The sequence below is a fragment of the Ovis canadensis genome, chromosome 2 (assembly GCF_042477335.2).
Source record: "Ovis canadensis isolate MfBH-ARS-UI-01 breed Bighorn chromosome 2, ARS-UI_OviCan_v2, whole genome shotgun sequence".
Classification (NCBI taxonomy): domain Eukaryota; kingdom Metazoa; phylum Chordata; class Mammalia; order Artiodactyla; family Bovidae; genus Ovis; species Ovis canadensis.
This window is the reverse complement of record NC_091246.1, coordinates 50,268,634-50,286,987: the sequence shown is the minus strand read 5'-3', so window position 1 is coordinate 50,286,987 and position 18,354 is coordinate 50,268,634. Positions and strand designations below refer to the sequence as shown.

At 49.6% G+C, this 18,354-nt stretch overlaps 1 protein-coding gene and 1 pseudogene across 1 annotated transcript; both read left to right on the top strand.

Moving 5' to 3' along the window:
* Nucleotides 1-3,723: 3,723 nt before the first annotated feature.
* FOXE1 (forkhead box E1) lies at nt 3,724-6,234 on the top strand. Its single transcript, XM_069576111.1, has one exon. It carries the CDS (start codon nt 3,724-3,726, stop codon nt 4,843-4,845), a length of 1,122 nt encoding a protein of 373 aa, XP_069432212.1. The 3' UTR covers nt 4,846-6,234.
* An 8,607-nt stretch (nt 6,235-14,841) lies between these two features.
* LOC138433438 (ribosomal protein eL22-like) lies at nt 14,842-15,213 on the top strand (annotated as a pseudogene).
* The last annotated feature ends 3,141 nt before the right edge of the window (nt 15,214-18,354 follow it).

Below are 18,354 nucleotides of genomic sequence, written 5' to 3'. Positions count from 1 at the left end.
TTCAGTGTAGAACCTCCTCTGCACAACTTTAAGCAAGCCCCTTTGACAATCTGGGCCTGGTTTCATTCCAGCTTGAATTTCCAAGATTTCCTTAAGAGCAGGGTACCTCTGCATCTGCCTGCAGAGGCATCTGGGTCAAAAGATATGGAGGAATTCCCTGTAACTCCTAGAATCCCCTCTCCGAGGGCACTTCAAAATTCGGTAGTTAGGGGAAGAGTTCTAGCATCTTCTACAGATCAGCAGCACTCCTCCTCTCCCCCTAGAATTGAACATAAGATAGCCTGTGAGGGGGCAGGTTTTTCCAAAAGGTGCTGAGGATACACTCAGGGCTGTAGGTAGTCAGAAGAGGATGGAAAGCACCCAGCGTCTGTCCACATCAACATCAACCCACCCCAGCTGGACTAGAAGGATGATTTCCAAGGGACAAGAGCCAACTCTGTAGCTCTCAAATGGTTCTCAATGGGTCTGTTAATCCCATACATATTAAGGAGCACTGCCCCAGACAAGAGGTGAAGACTGGAAGTGGCCTGGCACTGAGCGGATCTTTCTGCATAGTTTTGATCCAAACGGGTTAACTGTCCCAGTTCATTCAAGTCCTTTAATTCAAACTTTACATCTTCAAGGTACAGAATTTTGAAACGTATTATTAGAATAAAACATTTATGGAACAGCATTTTAAGGATTCTTTGTTCATGAAATCCTAGAATCACAATCTTAATAATTCTAATCTCAGGATGCTAACGCTTGGTCTGATGCATAGGTAGAACTCAGTAGCTGAAAAGTTTGAGAAAAAGGAATCGGATTTCTAGAAGAGTGTGTCCACAGTCACAAAACAATGAGGATCAAAACATCCTGAGACATGGAGGCTTCTAATCATAGTAACTGCAGCTTAAAAGTCTCCATCTTAAAGTCATTAAAGCATATGGTCACAAATATTATAAGAATTGTTAGAGTATTTGAGTTATAGAATAGTGGATCTAGTACTAGTAGTTTAGAATGAAATAAGAGAGATGTGGATTTTTAGGACCCAAATCTTCCAATCAGACATTCCTAGACAGGAATTAAAATTAAGCAATATGTACCTCAGAGCTGCAAAAATGTCTAAAACAGAGAAGTTACAACTGCCAACGGTGGCATCATATTTTCAGGCACAAAATCTTACTCCCAGCATCTTAAGATATAAGGAATATGCTTTTACACTCTGAACAGAAGTTTAAAGTCATAGAAATATAATCACAGTCAAAGAATTTAGACACTGGTCATAGAATTACAGAAACACATTATTTGATTTAGGGATTCATGCTAGGATAGTAGTCCAAATTTTAACATTTGGAAATCTGAATCTTGGAACCATAAAATTCAGTATTAAAAGACTATGATGTAATCTGGTTAAAATTTAACAATTTTAAACCTTTTCCCCCTTTGAAAAAAAAAATAGGATGAAACCTGGATTTTCACAGCGTGGTTACTTTGGAAGAAGGAACCTGGGAGTGTTTTGAGCGAGTGAAAAGCCTCTCCAGTCGTTCGAGTGTGCATCTGCAGAGGAAGGTCCTCATACAAATTGTTCGATTGGCTTCCACACCCGGATCGGCGGAGCGAGGACTTGGACTCTTTGCCTCCTGCTTCCGAAGGCAGTTGCCCAGTGCTTGGTGGGGCTGGGTCTGCCCGGAGCTCGTCGCCACGAAAAACGCGACTAAAATTCTTGAAGGCTGGCCGCCGTGCTCTGGCGGGTCGCTGCCCGCAACCCTGCACCCGCAGCCGGAAAGCTGCATCTCGGCCGGAGCCTCTGGCTGTCGGCACCAAGTTTCGAAATCCTAAGGATAAAAGCCTTCCTTCCGCCTTCGATTCTCAAAAAAGAAAACTGTGAGCTTGCGGGTGGGAAGGGACTGGCCCAAGGTCTCCCTGCAAATGATCATAAAAAGAATCCAGATCTGCGGGGCCACCAATGCAGGAAGTCTTGGGTGAGGCCGAGCTCGGTCTTGGGGGGTGGCAGGAAACGAACTCAGAAACCAGACACCCTCGAAGCAAACGGGTCCCCCGTGCCCGCCCCTTTCCAAGGAGACACGCCGGCCGACGGCTACTGCTCCCCCTCCCCCCGGCCCCTACTTCTCTTAGCCCCGCTTCGGGATGGAGCGACTCGGCTGCTTGGAGCCTTCTTAGCCTGAGCAAACTGGAGGAGAAGATCACCACGAGAGGGCAGAAGCCCAGCCTTCATCCTCTTTAAGCTGTGCTTCACTCACCATCATATAGAGAGGGAGCCGAGCCACCCAAGAATAAATGATTGGAGGTGGGGGTAGTTAGGTATTTCCCTAAATATCAGTAATGAAAGGACACGAGATACAAAATCTCGGTACAGTCGAGAAGCCTGGCACCCAAAGAGGGAAAGTGGCTGCCTCTGGCACATGGTGAGGAAACGCACTAACACAGACGGGGGCGGGTGCGAGGTTTGGCTAATCCGCGAAGTCGCGGCGGAACTGTAGCAAGTTACATCCTCTATAAGACCTAAGAATTCTGTCTGAAAGACTAGGGACTGGATGGAGAATGGCCAGGGCAGTCTTGACTTAGGGTTTAAGAATCAACCCAAAGACCTTGGGAGCCAATCACTTGGGACGTCTTCTCCCTTCCTCGCCCCCACCCACAAGAACCAAGCGCCCCTTCAGTCAATTCTCACCCTCTCCAGCCAAAAAAGTGAAGCGAGCCCTTCCTTTCACCTGCGGGTCCCAGCCTTCTATACAGGCTGGTAAAGTCCGGAAGCGCTGAGTTTGCGCGCCGACAGTCCCTGCCTCTCTCGGCCTCATTCTCCCCGTCGGTGCGCAGAAAGGACCGGCGGGGGAGATCTCCAAGCGCCCTCCGCGCTCGGACCGTGTGGTTCCCGCCGCGCCGCCACAGCTGCTCCTACCTGGGGAGGTGCGCCTGGGCCCAGGGGGCGGGTAGTCGGGGGCTGGGGGGCGGGCGGGGAAGCAGCACCGCCCCGAGCTTCCCCGCGCCTTTAAGGAGGAGAAACCCGCAGAGGGAGGAGCCGGTCCGGGTGTGTGAAGGGGAGCGCCTCGCCAGAAGTATTGGCGGCTGGAGGCCAACCCTTCGGAGAGGAACAGTGGCCGGCCACCGCGCCTGGCCCGCGCTGCGACCTCGCCACCGTCGCCTCGACTCCTTGCCCTCCGCGCTTTCAGCGGCTGCGGCCTCAGGGACGCGGCCTAGGCCGCCCCCAACACAGTGCCCCCACGCCTGCACTCACTGCTACCGTTTCAGGCCTTTGGGCGCGCAACCTCCTCTGCACTCGCGACCTCGACGGTTATCCTCAGAATCAGCGAGAAGCCCAGAACTGATGCCAGCGCCTCAGCTCCAGGACCAATTCCAAACCCGCTGACCGCCTGGCACCAGCGCGCAAAGGACCCTTCAGCCCTAGACAGGAGTCTAGTTCCAGTTCCAGCGTCGCTGCCGGCGCCTGGCTTCGAGGTCCAGAACACGAGCAGAGCCGTCGGTGGGCGGGACACTTAAGCCTCTGTTCACAGACCGCCAGTCCGGAAACCGCGGGCGCCAAGCCTCCTGCGAGCCCTTGCCAGGGAAGCTCCCGGTGCCAGCTGCGAGGACCCTCTCAGCTCTCTGCAAAGGGAACCAGCGTTGGTCCCCGCGACCCAGTGTCCCGGACCCCGCAGCTCCCAAATCCGCCGCCCGATCCTCGAAGGCAGCGGGGACGCCTCGGGGACACGGGACGGCTGCGCCATGACGGCCGAGAGCGGGCCGCCGCCGCCGCCGCCGCAGCCGGAGGCGCTGGCGGCCGTGAAGGAGGAGCGCGGTGAGGCGGGGGCCGGCGGGGTACCGGCGGAGGCCGCGGGTCGCGGCGCCGGTGGGCGGCGGCGGAAGCGCCCCCTGCAGCGGGGCAAGCCGCCCTACAGCTACATCGCGCTCATTGCCATGGCCATAGCGCACGCGCCGGAGCGCCGCCTCACTCTGGGCGGCATCTACAAGTTCATCACCGAGCGTTTCCCCTTCTACCGCGACAACCCCAAAAAGTGGCAGAACAGCATCCGCCACAACCTCACGCTCAACGACTGCTTCCTCAAGATCCCGCGCGAGGCCGGCCGCCCGGGAAAGGGCAACTACTGGGCGCTCGATCCCAACGCCGAGGACATGTTCGAGAGCGGCAGCTTCCTGCGCCGCCGCAAGCGTTTCAAGCGCTCTGACCTGTCCACTTACCCGGCTTACATGCAGGACGCGGCCGCCGCCGCCGCCGCCGCTGCGGCCGCCGCCGCTGCCGCCATCTTCCCGGGTGGGGTGCCCGCGGCGCGCCCTCCTTACCCTGGCGCGGTCTATGCAGGCTATGCCGCACCGTCGCTCGCCGCGCCGCCCCCGGTCTACTACCCGGCTGCTTCGCCAGGCCCGTGCCGCGTCTTCGGCCTGGTGCCTGAGCGGCCGCTCAGCCCAGAACTGGGCCCCGCGCCATCGGGGCCCGCCGGTTCCTGCTCCTTTGCCTCGGCCGGCGGCTCTGCCGCTAGCACCGCTTACCAGCCAGCCGGCTGCGCCGGTGCCCGACCCGCCAACACTTCCGCCTATGCGGCCGCCTATGCCGGCCCCGACGGCACGTACTCGCAAGGGGCCAGCGGGGCCCTCTTCGCAGCGACTGGCCGGTTGGCCGGGCCCGCTTCGCCCCCCGCGGGTGGCAGCAGCGGCGGCGTCGAGACTGCGGTGGACTTCTATGGGCGCACATCGCCGGGCCAGTTCGGAGCGCTGGGGCCCTGCTACAATCCTGGTGGGCAGCTTGGAGCGGGCAGTGGAGGCGCCTACCACGCTCGCCACGCGGCTGCCTATCCAGGCGCAGTGGATCGGTTCGTGTCCGCCATGTGAGCGGAGCATACAGGCGAAAATTCATAGATACCTCGACTGTCCTTACGAACTAAGTATCCAGGAAACCTGAGGACAGGACTGGACAGAGGGCCGAATTGAGAACCATGTGGCAGGGACCGAGCCGGCGTGACAGGCGCAGACTCCCGGTGCACCGCGTACACCGGGCGCCTACCGGGCGGCTTTGAAAATGGGAGGTGGGGAGAAGCGTCCGAGGCCCATGGACTGGGACAATAGACTCTCATAGAGGCGCAGCTCCAAAGGTCTTGCCTTTGACATTCTACCGGGGAGGGGCCCTTAGCTCTAAAGAGGGCACAAGGTAGCGTCTACTCCAGAGTCTAGAGGAATGGTGGAGAATCACATGATTTCACTCTTCCCTGTACTTTTCGAAACTCTTTTTACACAGTTCGACTTCTTGTGCCTTTGACTACCTTATTACAATAAAAGACTCCTATAGCGTCTTCCTACATAAGGTGAGGAGGACAAATTTGCAAAAGAAGTAACTTTTTTTAAAAAAAATGGGAAAGATCTCTGTTTAGCTTGACGGAGGCCTGCTTTCCCAGCCTCTGAGAACTGCAAACCTGGCTCTGAATCTGGACTGTGCTGGGTTGCCACAGTGTGACCCAGTTCCATCACTCACACCCCGCAGTGTTCCCATGTGATATACAAGAGGGCTGCAGAATCCAGCCCTGCCCCATATGATCTTTAAGGGCCCATGAGGGTTGCTGCCGCCCTGCATATTTGGCAGCATGGGTGGGCCACCCAAGGCCTAACCTTACTCCAGGGAATGGGAACAGAGCTCATGGCAAGCAACTCTGGATTAGCTCCAGGCCCCGATTATGTCATAATTTCTTGAATCTTTTCAGCATGATGTGCTGATCATTCGGCAGCTATTACTGCTGGGTCATAAATGTGGTTTTCCAATGAGGCAGGTAGAAATACATTTGTCCATTGCCCACTCTTTCTTTTCATTAAGCCCTGGACCCAGTGGGTGAGTTAAAAGTCACAGAGATGACAAAACTCTCTTGAGTCTCTTGGTGACAGCTTTCATTTTGTGGGCTGCCCCTTCCATCCCTGGCACCTTTTGCCGCACCTCGGTAGCCTCCTCATGCAAAAAAGAAAGAGAAAAACTAACTGGGGCAGTCAGTTAGGCAGGCTTTAGAAAGAAACTGGTATTTAACTTTGTTTCCGTTTATTTCTTTTAAGCTACAAGATGACCAAGATCAGAAAAAAATAATAAATCCAACCATTTCCCCCCCCTTTCTCAGGAGATATCTTGTAAGTTTTGATTCTGGAGCAAAACTTTCTAGCATTAAATATTTCAGAGGCTCATTGTGCAGTTTCAGATAAACTTGAGTGTTCATATGAACTGTTTCTAATAAAGATCTTTGAGTAAGTGAGTTCTGGCAAAAGAAAGGCAGCCTCTTTCTGCGTAATTTACTAGGGAAGAGTTGGGGAGTGTGGGAAAGAAGACTAAAAACCATTGGTAATTTTTATTTTTAATTTTGCGGATTGCTCTATCCTGTTCACAAAGACACGTGAATGTGATTCAGTCCAGACGGGTATCTGTCTAAAAAGTGCTGCCCAATAGAAGTATCATGCAAGCTGCCTGTGTAACTAAGATTTTTCTGGTAGCTGCATTTGTTTTAAAAACAAGTGAAATAGTGAGATTAATAATATACTGTATTTAACACAGTTTGTCCAAACTATCATTTCAAGGGATAATCAGTGTAAAAATTGTTGAGGTAGTTTATGTTTTTCATACTAAGTCTTCAAAATCTGGAGTGTATTTTACACTTCAGTTCAGTTCAGTTCAGTCGCTCAGTTGTGTCCGACTCTTTGCGACCCCATGAATCGCCTAAGTTTGGACTAACCACAAGCCAAGTGCTCAATAGCAGTGTGTGGTTGATGGCTACAGTGTTAGCAGGAGTCTAGACACTGGTCCTTCCTGACTCTGATGGTAGTAATGGACCACCTGGAGGCAGGGAGCAGCTGCATCACTGACCCTACCACGAGCAGGTCCAGATTTCAGACCTAGCCCTGTGACCTTGGAAATGCCTAGGTGTTAGGCCTCCCTTATCTCCCTATGGATCCTTGCAGGTTGAAATTCAAAGGTTCTCACGTGCAGCTAGACAGTCTGGTTCTCCCTGGCAGAAATCAGGATGCCTTGCCTAGCTGGTTGCTGCTGCTGCTGCTGAGTCACTTCAGTCGTGTCTGACTCTGTGCGACCCCATAGACTACAGCCCTTCAGGCTCCCCGTCCCTGGGATTCTCCAGGTCAAGAATACTGGAGTGGGTTGCCATTTCCTTAGCTGGCAGTAGTCAGAAATCGAAAGGCTTCCACCCCAGGGTCTTGTCCTTGGCTGCCTAAAGCCCAGCTAGGGGATTAGGGCTGGAAAAGGGCAGTCTATGCGCCCCGTTAATGCGGTGGTTGACCCTTTCTCTGTGTTTTATTTAGCAAATCCAATGCTTTGACAGCGCCATTAACGAGTCCCTTCTCTAGGGTCCTCATTTGTGAGTAGGAATTTGTGACCCCTCGCTCAGAGTCCTGAAGTTAAACGAATCAAGAGAGGTAGATACGCTTTGTAAACTGTAAAGCGCTTGGCACACGAGGGAAGAAGGGCTTTACAATTAAAAAGCGCCGCCTTATCCAGAAGCCTCCTGGAGCGTCGAGGTAAAACCCGGGTGAAGGAGAAAGATGGAGAGGCAAAGTGCACAGTCTTCACTCCCAACTCTCTCTGGAAACTGGGACGACAGGTGAGATGGCGCCAAAAGCCAGAGTATGTGATGGGAGAGGGGGAGCTGCGAGTTGGGAACCGGGCGCGCGCAGCGAGAGCCCCGAAAGACAGCGGGACTCTCGAGATTTTGGAGAACGTCGGCGCTTTTCGGCCTCCTGCCTGCCGGCGGCACCAAATCTCGCGGGCCATCCGGGGGCTTCAACCACAGACGGGCGGAGCCGAGCCGACCCTCCACGCGGCCGAGCCGTCCGCGCGATGCTAGGACCTTGAGAGCATTCACGGCTGCGTCTACCGACAGTCCAACTCTCCGAACCCCCAAACCGCGAAATAGGACCTCCCCGTCTAGGGGCTCAGAGTCGGGAGGTGCGTTTCTCTTTTTTTCTTCTTCCTATCTTGAAACCAAAAAAATCGTGTGCCCCTCTCTGGGCCCTGCACCCCCAGCGTCGTGTGCAGGCGCCCCCCGGGCTGTGGGTAATTAGATGCGTTCTTCTCTAATTTCCCAAGGCTCGTTAGAATTCGCCCCAGAGCTGTAACATTTATTTTCTTTCAAATTAACTTTGCTTGCAATTAAGTTTAAGAAACCAGCAACAAAAGGAGTCTTGGCCCGAGGTCGTTTACTACGAAAACGGATTAAGGAATCTTCCCCGGTTTAAGGGGAAAGATTCCTGCAGCGCTAGGGGAAGCGTTCCCACAGCAGAGGCCAAGGAGGTGTAGGAAGCTGCTTTCCGCGGCTGTGGATGGTGACGGCATCGGCTTCCTCAACTCGACGACCCGTGCGCCTGAAAGAGTAAGGGTAACCTCGCTGAAATGAACTCGTGAGCATTTGGGCTGAATTCCACAGTCATGACATGAAGCTGCTGTACACAGTTATAGTTTATCCAGAACACTCATAAACATAATCTCATTTACTAAAAATTTGTGAGAATTTTTTCATTAAAATCACGTTTTTATTACAAAATTGGTACACTTTCATTGTAAAACACATACACACACAACAGAAAGAGTCAAAGTAACATTAATTCACCTGGAGAAAGCACGGGAAACACCTCAGTGAGTATCTTTTCTGGTTTTTGTTTCTCCTTTGCAAGAGGCCTGAGTCCCAACTTTGTCACTGAAATACTTCGAAATCTTGACCGAGCTTGCACCAGCCTATGTTGCACTATCTACAAACCTAGGTGGCAGGTCCCCTTTCACCCTCACATTCTTGAACTCCTCTTTTGAATGCAGGATGCTGTTCTCCAAGAGCCAGTAGAAAAGCTGAGTGCAGGCTTGCTGTCCTTGCTCTTCTGCACAGGAGACAAAGGCTTTGTGCTCTAAGTGTGGGCCATAGGCTACCAGCATGGGCATCCCCTGGGAGCTCAACAGAAATGCAGACTCTGAAGCTCTACCCAGATTCACTGAAACACAAACTGCATTTCAATGAGACCTGAAGCGTTTCTCTGCCCTACTAGAGAGGCAAAGCTTTAGAGAAGTGTGGGGTGGGGGGGTGGGGGGGGTCAGTTGTCGATGAGGGGTAAAGTGTTCCATTGTTGATCAGAGACCCCAGAATAACTTCCAGAAGCTTCCTGTTTCTGAGCAAGAACCCCAACCAGAGATGGCTGGGGTAGAGCCCTTCACCTCCACCCTTGGGTATACTTTACAGTCTTGGAACCCTAAACTTCCGAATGCATCTCATGTTCCCTGTCTGACGGGTGTGACTGTGACAGTGGCTTCAATCAGAGTGTATCTGAAACCATTTTGAGAGCTGGGGTGTCAGAGCCTGGCCAGGAACCCAGGCTCCTGACTCCCTGCTGAGCCACTTTGGAGACCTTGGGCTCTGATCTCTGTGTCCTCTAAGCAGCAGTCATTTACCTAAATACGGATTAAGCTTGGCAACTCTAACCCCAAGTCTGGGCTAGTTGGGGTTTAGGAGAAAAATAAAGCTCACTTTTCAGGACCCAACAGCCAGCAGGAATAGCTGAAGGATCCTCCAGTAAAGCAGTTTAAGGGTCCCTTGAACGGCCCAAGATTATGGGTGCCCTAGTGAATCCACCCGCCACCCCCACAGTCCCCCCATCCCCGCCCCCAATACACACAGCTTTCTAGAGAATTTAGTTTCTGTGCTCATCCTGTTCCTGAGAAGTACTGACTGCTGGGGCTGGCATGACAGAATAACTGGAGGTGGGGCGGGGCGGGGGAGGTCTCTGATGAAAAGTTTTTCAGACAAGGGGCATGTACCAGACTGGATTTTCTTCCCAGGATCACAGAGCAGCTTAGTGGAAGAATCAGGACTCTGATCTCAGTGCTCACATGAGTTTTCAATAATAGGAATAAATAGGAATATGATGTGTGTGTATAGAACTTTACAGACCCAAAGGGACACACGACTTAACCCAGATCTCATAGCTCTAAGTGTCCAAGCCTGACTAAAACCTATGCCTCCCTCGAGGGAGACTACATTTGATTATCATCCTCATAAAATGCAATGTGGAAATGGAGGTAATGGGGGGGGGTGAAGGTGGGGGTTGAAGGATGGACAAGGAGTGCAACTGGGTGGGGAGCCTCCATTGTATGCATGGGTAAAGTAAGCCTGCTGCTGCTGCTGCTGCTGCTGCTGCTGCTGCTGCTGCTGCGTCACTTCAGTCGTGAGCCTGGGATCAGTTAAATACATAGCTTAGAACTACCCAGAGGGAAGGCAGTGTTGCTAGTGCTTTTTGGCCCAAACTGAGCAGTGAACTAAAGAAAAAGCAGGGCAGACAGGTAAGGCAGAAGGAGGACGGGAGGCCCTCCCTCTTCTCTCCAGGTAGAGGCCAAAGCTAGCAGAGCTCCAGGGATGGAAAGGACGACTGCTCTCTGTGGAGCTCCCCATACCCCTCTGCCAGCCCCACAACCCCTCTGAGAGCTGAGGCTCGGATTTCCAGCTCAGCCTAGAAGGGTTAACCGGGTGCAGAGGCACGCAGTCAGAGAGGCGCTGGGGATCAACTGTCAGCCCCTCCCAGGGTGAGGAAGGGACTGGGAGCCAGAATCAGGGTGGATCTCTGCCCTGGTCAGAACACCGGCTTATCTCACTATCTGAGAACTTGGAGCGGCTTCCCAGCTGTGATTTTTCATGCATGGAGGCAATCAACAACCAGAGATGAAGTGTGAGAAGCACAGCCTCATACAGCCCAACTCTCTCTTCTGCTCTCAGCCGCCTGTAGCCAGCCAAGCGCGCCCCTGGATGCTGTTACCTCCACCCCTCATTCTGCCCACACTGCCAGCCTCACTTCCAGAAGCTGAGCTCCAGTCCTGTGGGCTCAGGTTCCCTTTCATCTGTAGCAGAGAGCCCAAACTCTCACCTGGCATTTGGGGCCCTCCATGATCCTTATGCGAACCCTCTTCCTGGCCTCATCTCCCACAGTTGCCCTTCCTACACCTCTAGGCTCCAGCCAACACCCCACTTGCTGTTCCTAGACACCCCTATGTGTTCCAGTCACCCCAAATTTGCTTTGATCATTACCTCTCCAAGAACCACCTAATCCCATCTTGCACCTCCAAGGACAAAACCCAGCAGGAGCCTCCATCATCCCTCTCCTGGATCACAGCATCAGCCTCACACACAGAGCTCCCTGATCCCTCCACTGCTCTCCTCGCTCATTCCCCACAGCAGCCAGTATGTAACTCAGCTCAAACACGAATGGATCGTGTTATTCTGTTGCGGAGGTCCCGACCTCAGGACAAGGGAATGAGATTAGAAGCATGGTGTGTTCGTGAGCAGCCCTGTGAAGGGTTTCTTTTTTAAAATTTATTTATTGGTTTTTGGTTATGCAGGGTCTTTGTTACTGCAAGCAGGCTTTCTCTAGTTGCAGCAAGCAGGGGATACTCTTCATTGCAGTGGATGAGCTTCTCATTGCAGTGGCTTCTCTTGATGCGGAGCACAGGTGTATGGGTTTCAGTGGTTGTGACACACAGGCTTAGTTGCTCTGAGGCATGTGGAATCTTCCTGGATCAGGGATTGAACCCATGTCCCCTGCACTGACATCAGACTCTAATCCACTGTGCCACCAGGGAAGTCCAAGGGTTTCTTACACTATGAGAAAATTATTCTTAATATGAGCATTTTCAAAATGTCCCCCTCCCATGTAACACTTTCCTTTTATCCTAAATTTCATCCAAGCTTCATGCAACTACTCAACATTGGGGTGTGCTCACATTTTCTCTGTACTGGTGCTCAAAAGAAAGAACAGTGTCCTATCAAGGGAACTGGACAAACGGGTCTTTATGGTAGAGCTGAGATGCAGCATACTGAGGACAACTGAACAGTGGGCAACCCTGGACAGAAGTAGAACAATACGCTCTCTTTCTGGCTTATTCAAGAAGAAGGTGTGCCAGATAATGATAGTTGTCTACCCATTCATTCTGCCCCCTCTCTGCTCACAAGACTCTGATTTTGTTCAGGTTGCAATTGGTCATGTGTTGTAGGGGATGTCTTACCCATTGGAGTGCCCACTGGCTCAATCTGGACTTGTCTAAGGTAGACATGGTGATGATTCCATCGCTCCTGCCAGTGATTATTGAGAAACAGGCCCAGGATACTTTTCAGGTCAGTGAGATGCCCAGAAAAGTCTGCTCAGGACTTCTGGGAAATATTTCCTTGTTTTTAAAGCAACAGGGGGAAAGAAATAGCCATTTTCTTCTTCTTAATGTTGTTAGAGTGACTCCTGCAAGTGTGACAGACATGCTGGGCTCGGAAGGTACCAGCCTAAGAGAACAAGCCAACCTGCTGAGGATGGCAGAGCCAAAAGGTGGGAATAACCTGGGTACCTAGTGACATCACTGAGCTACTGAAAGATCCAACCCTGGAACAATTCATTATACCTGTGTGCGATAACAAACATCCTGCCATTTAAACCTCTTCTCTTTGGTCTCTCTGTTACTTGCAGCCAAATGCATGCTAACTAAAGAAGGTGACCCTTTTGGAGGCAGGAAAAAATTGATTCTTGGTTTTCCCATTGAGATTTCCTTTGCCATTCTTATATTAAAAAAAAAAAAAAAAGTACAGCTGAAAGGTAATCTAATCTTACCCCTTGATTTATAGAAGGAAAAAACAAGGTTGGGCTTTCTCAGTGGCTCATCAGGTAGAGAATCCGACCGCAATGCAGGAGACACAGGAGATACGGGTTCAACCCTGGGAGGGGAAGATCCTCCAGAGAAGGAAATGACGACCCACTCAAGTATTCTTGCCTGGAAAATTCCACAGACAGAGGAGCCTGGTGGACTATAGTCCATGGGGTCACAAAGAGTCAGACCCGACTGAGCACATAAATAAAGAAGGTGACTTTCCATAGCTGTACAAGGAGCTAACATCTTAGATCCTTGTCCAGGGCTCTCAGTACACCATCACTCTTCCCCAGCTTCAAGTGGCTCAGCCATGGCACAGCTGACTAACATAGCTCTCACATTATCCATGAGTGGCTTTGTTCATGCTGTACTAAGAACGTCCACATATGCTCTCCTTTAGATCTTCACAACTGCCCTGGAAAGTAGCAGGTTTCAGGTGCATTTTTTCAGATGAGAAAAGTAAGGTCCAAGAAAAGAGGGCAAGCTCAAGGTCACAGACCTTTGTCTGCAAAGGATTCAATCCAGGTGTGACAAAGTTCACAGCAAAATGAATCAAGCATGTGAGGATTTGTGCTCCTTGGATATGGGAACCTGGAGGCTTGCCAGTTGGTTTGACTGCAGCTTGGGGGAAATCCTTTCTCGTTGAGTAGGGTGGATCCTCCACACGCCCCTGACTTACCTCCACAGGGCGTGTGAGGCTTAAAGATAAAGTTTGCAAAGTGTGTGGATCTGCTTGCTCCAGATCCTACAGAGCAGGATGGTTAGTGCCAAAGCTGAGGGGGACGTGGCTTTAAACGAGCTCTACCATCATGGGCCTCTTTTCACCCTCCTATCACCCCACCCTGACCCACCCAGCTTCAGCCAGCGATGGTCCCACCAAGGCAAAGGCTGCAGGAGCAGGCCTGTGGTTTACAGAACACCTGGGAGAGGCTGTGGGCAGCTGGGTGATTTCCAAATTAATTGTAGGAGAAACCTAACAAAACAAACTGCAGGCTAAGCGTCCCGGGAGCTCTGCAAAAGATTGACAGCCCGGAATCCAACAAGTACAATGCAGCGACCACAGACGGGAGGGCCTTTCCTCCTTGAGGGGAGGAGGGCCGACTTCCTTCCAACAGGGGCCCGTCTGGGCCTGCAGCCGGCCTGATAGGAGAGCAAAACCCCAGAACTGAAACAGGCTTTCCACCCAAACCCCAAACTATAATGAACATAAATGACTTTTCCGAAACACTACTACAAGGTTGGGTGGCCGGTGAGTTGCATGCCCTGGCAGACACCTCGCTTCTCAGTAAGTGGCTTTCAGGTCTCTCTCTCTCTTTTTTTAAATTGTATTTATTTATTTATTTTGGCTGTGCTGGGTCTTCCTGCTGTTGAGGCTTTTGTCGAGTTTCAGTGAGCAGGGGCTACTCTCTAGCTGCAGTGCGTAGGCTTCTCGTTGCGGTGGCTTCTCTTGTTGCGGAGTATGGGCTCTAGGGCATGAGGGCTCAGGAGTCGTGGTTCCCAGGCTCTAGCGCACAGGCTCAACAGCTGTGGCACATGGGCCTAATTGCTCCGTGGCATGCGGGCTCACTCCCGAGGGATCGAACCTGTGTCCCCTGCATTGGCAAGTGGATTCTTTACCACTGAGCCACCAGGTAAGCCCTTTCAGGTCTCAGTTTGAAGATTTCCTCCTAAATCTATCCTCAGGAAACTTGGGCTGCCCCCCACTACACACAAATGCACGAAATGAATCTAGAGTCTGATATACTGTTAGTAAGAGTCAAATCTGAACACTGTTTGGTACTTTCCTATTTTCTGAGCAGTTGCCCATCTTTGTCACAAATGCACTGGTTCAAATCCTGGTTCCAGTACCTGCGCAAGTCCCAGCCTCAACTTCCTCAACAATAAAATGGGCACAACAATGCCTTCCCTCTCTGATAAAAGTCACAATGGCTAACATTCAGTGAGCTGCAGTGGGGGGCGGGGGGGGCGTGGCAGGCACTATCTGGTGCTTTCAGTCTCCACAAACTCCTCTGAAAGGTAGTGACCGTGAACTAGAAGAGGAGGAGCAGTTTGGAACCAGGCAGTTGGGGACCAGAACCTCTAAGTGATAATACTTTGCATCATGAGCTCCTGGGTTAGAGGAGCACTAGGCTAGAAGTCAAAAGACTCAGGGCTGCTCTCTGATTGCACGGCCAACCTTCAAAATGGTGCCGAAGAAGGACAAAGGAAGCCCAAGAAGTCAACCTGGAAGTTTAATTTGGATCTTAATCATCCAGGAGAAGATGGAATTTTTGATTCTGGAAATTTTGAACCGTCTCTATGTGAAAATGTTAAAATGAATGGAAAACCTGGAAATCTTGGGAATGTTGTTTGCACTGAATGCTTCAAGAATAAAATCATGGTTTTTTTTCTGAGAAACAGTTCTCTAAAAGATATCTAAAATATCTTACCAAGAAATACCTTAAAAAGAACAATTTTGGTGGCTGGCTTCAAGGGTTGCATCTGACAAGGACACTTATAAACCTCGTTACTTCCAGATTAGTCAAGATGAAGATGGATCTGAGTCTGAGGAGTAGTGAAGCCATCCCTTACAGGGCTTTGCTTGCCAATAAAACAAATGAAGCATACAAGACAAAGAAAGATCCAGAAATTTACTTAGTTTATCAGTGAATGGAAAACTTTGTACTCAATATGTTTCTAAATAGTCCATGGGTAAAAGAGAAAGTCTAGGAGTGGGGGGAGAAATTAAACATGGAAGTGAATGAAAATGAAAATACAGCATACCAAAAGTCGTGGGAAATAGCAAAAATAAAATGCTAAGAGAGAAATTTATAGCACTAAAGGCATGCATTGTGAAAAAGGGAAAATCTCAAGTCAATAACCTAAGCTTCCACCTCAAGAAAATAGAAAAAAAGAATCCAGTCAGTAATATTACAATTGTATGGTGACAGATGGTAACTACCAGGGTCATTATTTTGTAACATACAGAAATCCTGAATCACTTATATACCTAGAACTAATATACTGTTGTAGGTCTATTAGGCTGGAAGGAAAGAAGGAAGGAATCGGGGAGGGGTGGGAGGGAGCAATAAAGAGTCCGAAAATCATTGAAACTGAAGACATAAAAACAGAGAAAACCAAGGAAATAAAGAGCTAGTTCTTTGAAAAGATGAATAAAATGGACAAACCTCTAACAAAACTGATTAAGGAAAAAAGACACAATCACCAATATCAGGAATGAAATGGAAACTATCACTACTACCCTACAGATATCAAAGTATAATAAGGGAATTCTACAAACAACTAAAAACACATAAATTTGACAACTTAGATAAAATAGACCAATGTGAAAAAACAAAAAATACCACAACGTACTCAATATGAAATAGATAATTTGACTAGCCTTATAAAACTCTCAAAAATATAGGAACAGAAGGGTTCTTCCTCAACTAGACAAGGACTGTCTACCAAAAATCTACAGCTAACATTATACTTAAGGCTGAATATTTTTCCCAAAGATCAAGCTCAAGGCAAGATGTCCATTCTCATCACTCTTATTCAACATAGTACTGGAAGTTCTAACCAGGACCAAAAAAAAAAAAGGCTAGAAATTAAGAGTTACATAGAATGGAAAAGAAGAAATAAAACTGTCTCTATTTTCAGATGACATGACTGTCTGAATTAAGCAAACAAAAAGTCCTTAGAAATGACACAAAAAAGCACAATGTATAGAAGAAAAAAATTGCTAAATAGGACTGTTAACGTTACAAACATTTGTCTAGGAAAGACTTTGTTAAAAGGAAGAAAAGACAAACCACAAACCAGAAGAAAGTATTTTCAAACCACATATTTGACAAAAGATTCCTATCTAGAATATATAGACAAATCTCAAACTCACCAGTAAGGAAACAATCCAACTACAAAATGGGCAAAAGAGATATTGCACCAAAGAGGATACACAGATGGCAAATAAGCACATGAAAAGATGTTCAACATCATTAGTCAACAGGGAAATGCAAATTAAAACCACAATGTAATATTGCTACATACCTATCACAGTGACTACAAAAAAAAAAAAAACAGTGACAACACCAAATGCTGGCAGGGAGTTAGAGAAACTGGATCAGTCATACAATGCTGATGGGTATGTAAAATGGTACTGCTGCTCTAGAAAACAATTTGGCAATTTCTTATAAAGCTAAATAGGTAACAGTCATACAATTCAGCAATTGCACTCATGGGCATTTATCCCAGAGAAATAAAGACTATGTTCACACTAAACTTCCTATGATAACAGCCTCAAAACTAGCCTCCTGACTTCTAGTCAAGGGCTCATTCCTCTACACCCAGATCCACAGCAGAGCTGCCTTTAAACTCCATTCTCTTGAGCATGACTAATATGTTAAATGTGACACGTGAAAGTCATTCAATCCAGTGCTGCCTGGATGTGCAACTCCAGGGTCACCATGCACATAGTACGATACAGTCAACTCTCATCTCAGATGTCTGCTTTCACTCCCAGAACATCCCCTTCAAGCCACCCTGACATCCAGGCCAACTAACCACGCCTCTGACAAAGCCAGGAAGGAGCAGAGTAGGGAAAATCTTGCCTACAATGGGTTCTCAACTCAGCATGTCCACCCCATTCCTTCTACCCTTTGCCAGTAGACAAATGGCAAGAAAGGAGACGGGACCTACTCAAGACGACCCGCCAAGTCAGTGGCAGTGCAGGACTCTGAGCTGTCAGCACTAACCTGGTGGCAGTGGGGCCCATCCACCCATCTTGCATGGAAGCAGCCCAGGGAATTAGCACTGATGCCAACGCCCCATTCTGGAGCTCCTGACACCTCTTCTTGGACCTAGGCCCTTTCAAAAGGAGCATTTCAAATGGAGCCATCAACACTTACAGAGGGTGGGTCTTAATCCATAGAGGATCACTAGCTTCACCCAAGTGATGGGATATCCATCGGCACCTCCCATTCTTCTACCAATTATCTATCTGCTAATTATCTGGGATTAAGACTTGACACGGAGCAACATGGTCATTAAACACATATTTGCACGGCTTATTCATGTTAGTGGGGCTGCTCAGTCTAACTGGACACGCCCACAATGCTGCACAACACATTTACATCTGGATGGCTGTCAACAGCTAATAAAGGACTGCAGGATGTGTTTCCTTCCAAAGTGACTTGGCTCTCAGCAAAAGCTTTCTGCAGGCAAGCTGGGTGTCTTGGCTTTCTGGCAGTACTGACTGAGGCTTAACTCAGAGCATGCATTCAATCACTTGTCAGATATTCATTAGCTCGAGCACTGTAGCAGCCACAACGCTGGCTCCAGGAGATTTTACAAAGGTGAACGAGACACTGTTCCTGCCACCGCAGAGTTTACCACCAATCAGGGAAACACATGTGAGCAGAGAGCTAAGGGCCCTGAGAGAGGGGAAAACAGCATGCCGTGTGAACACAAGCCCAGGAGAGATCTGTTTGGCCTAAAAAATAAAGGGAGGCTTCATAGAGGAGGTGGCATTTTCAGCACAGAAACAGAGAGAGAGAGGAACTAGAAAAGCAAGGGCCCAGGGATGTGCCAGCAGAACGGGGTGTGACTCAGTGTGGATGGCACATGTGCCATAGGTGGGAAGGAGATGCCCTGGGTCGTCGTATCACAGAGGGCACTGAATGTATTGCTAGGGTTTGGAAATCTTTCTGCTGCTTATG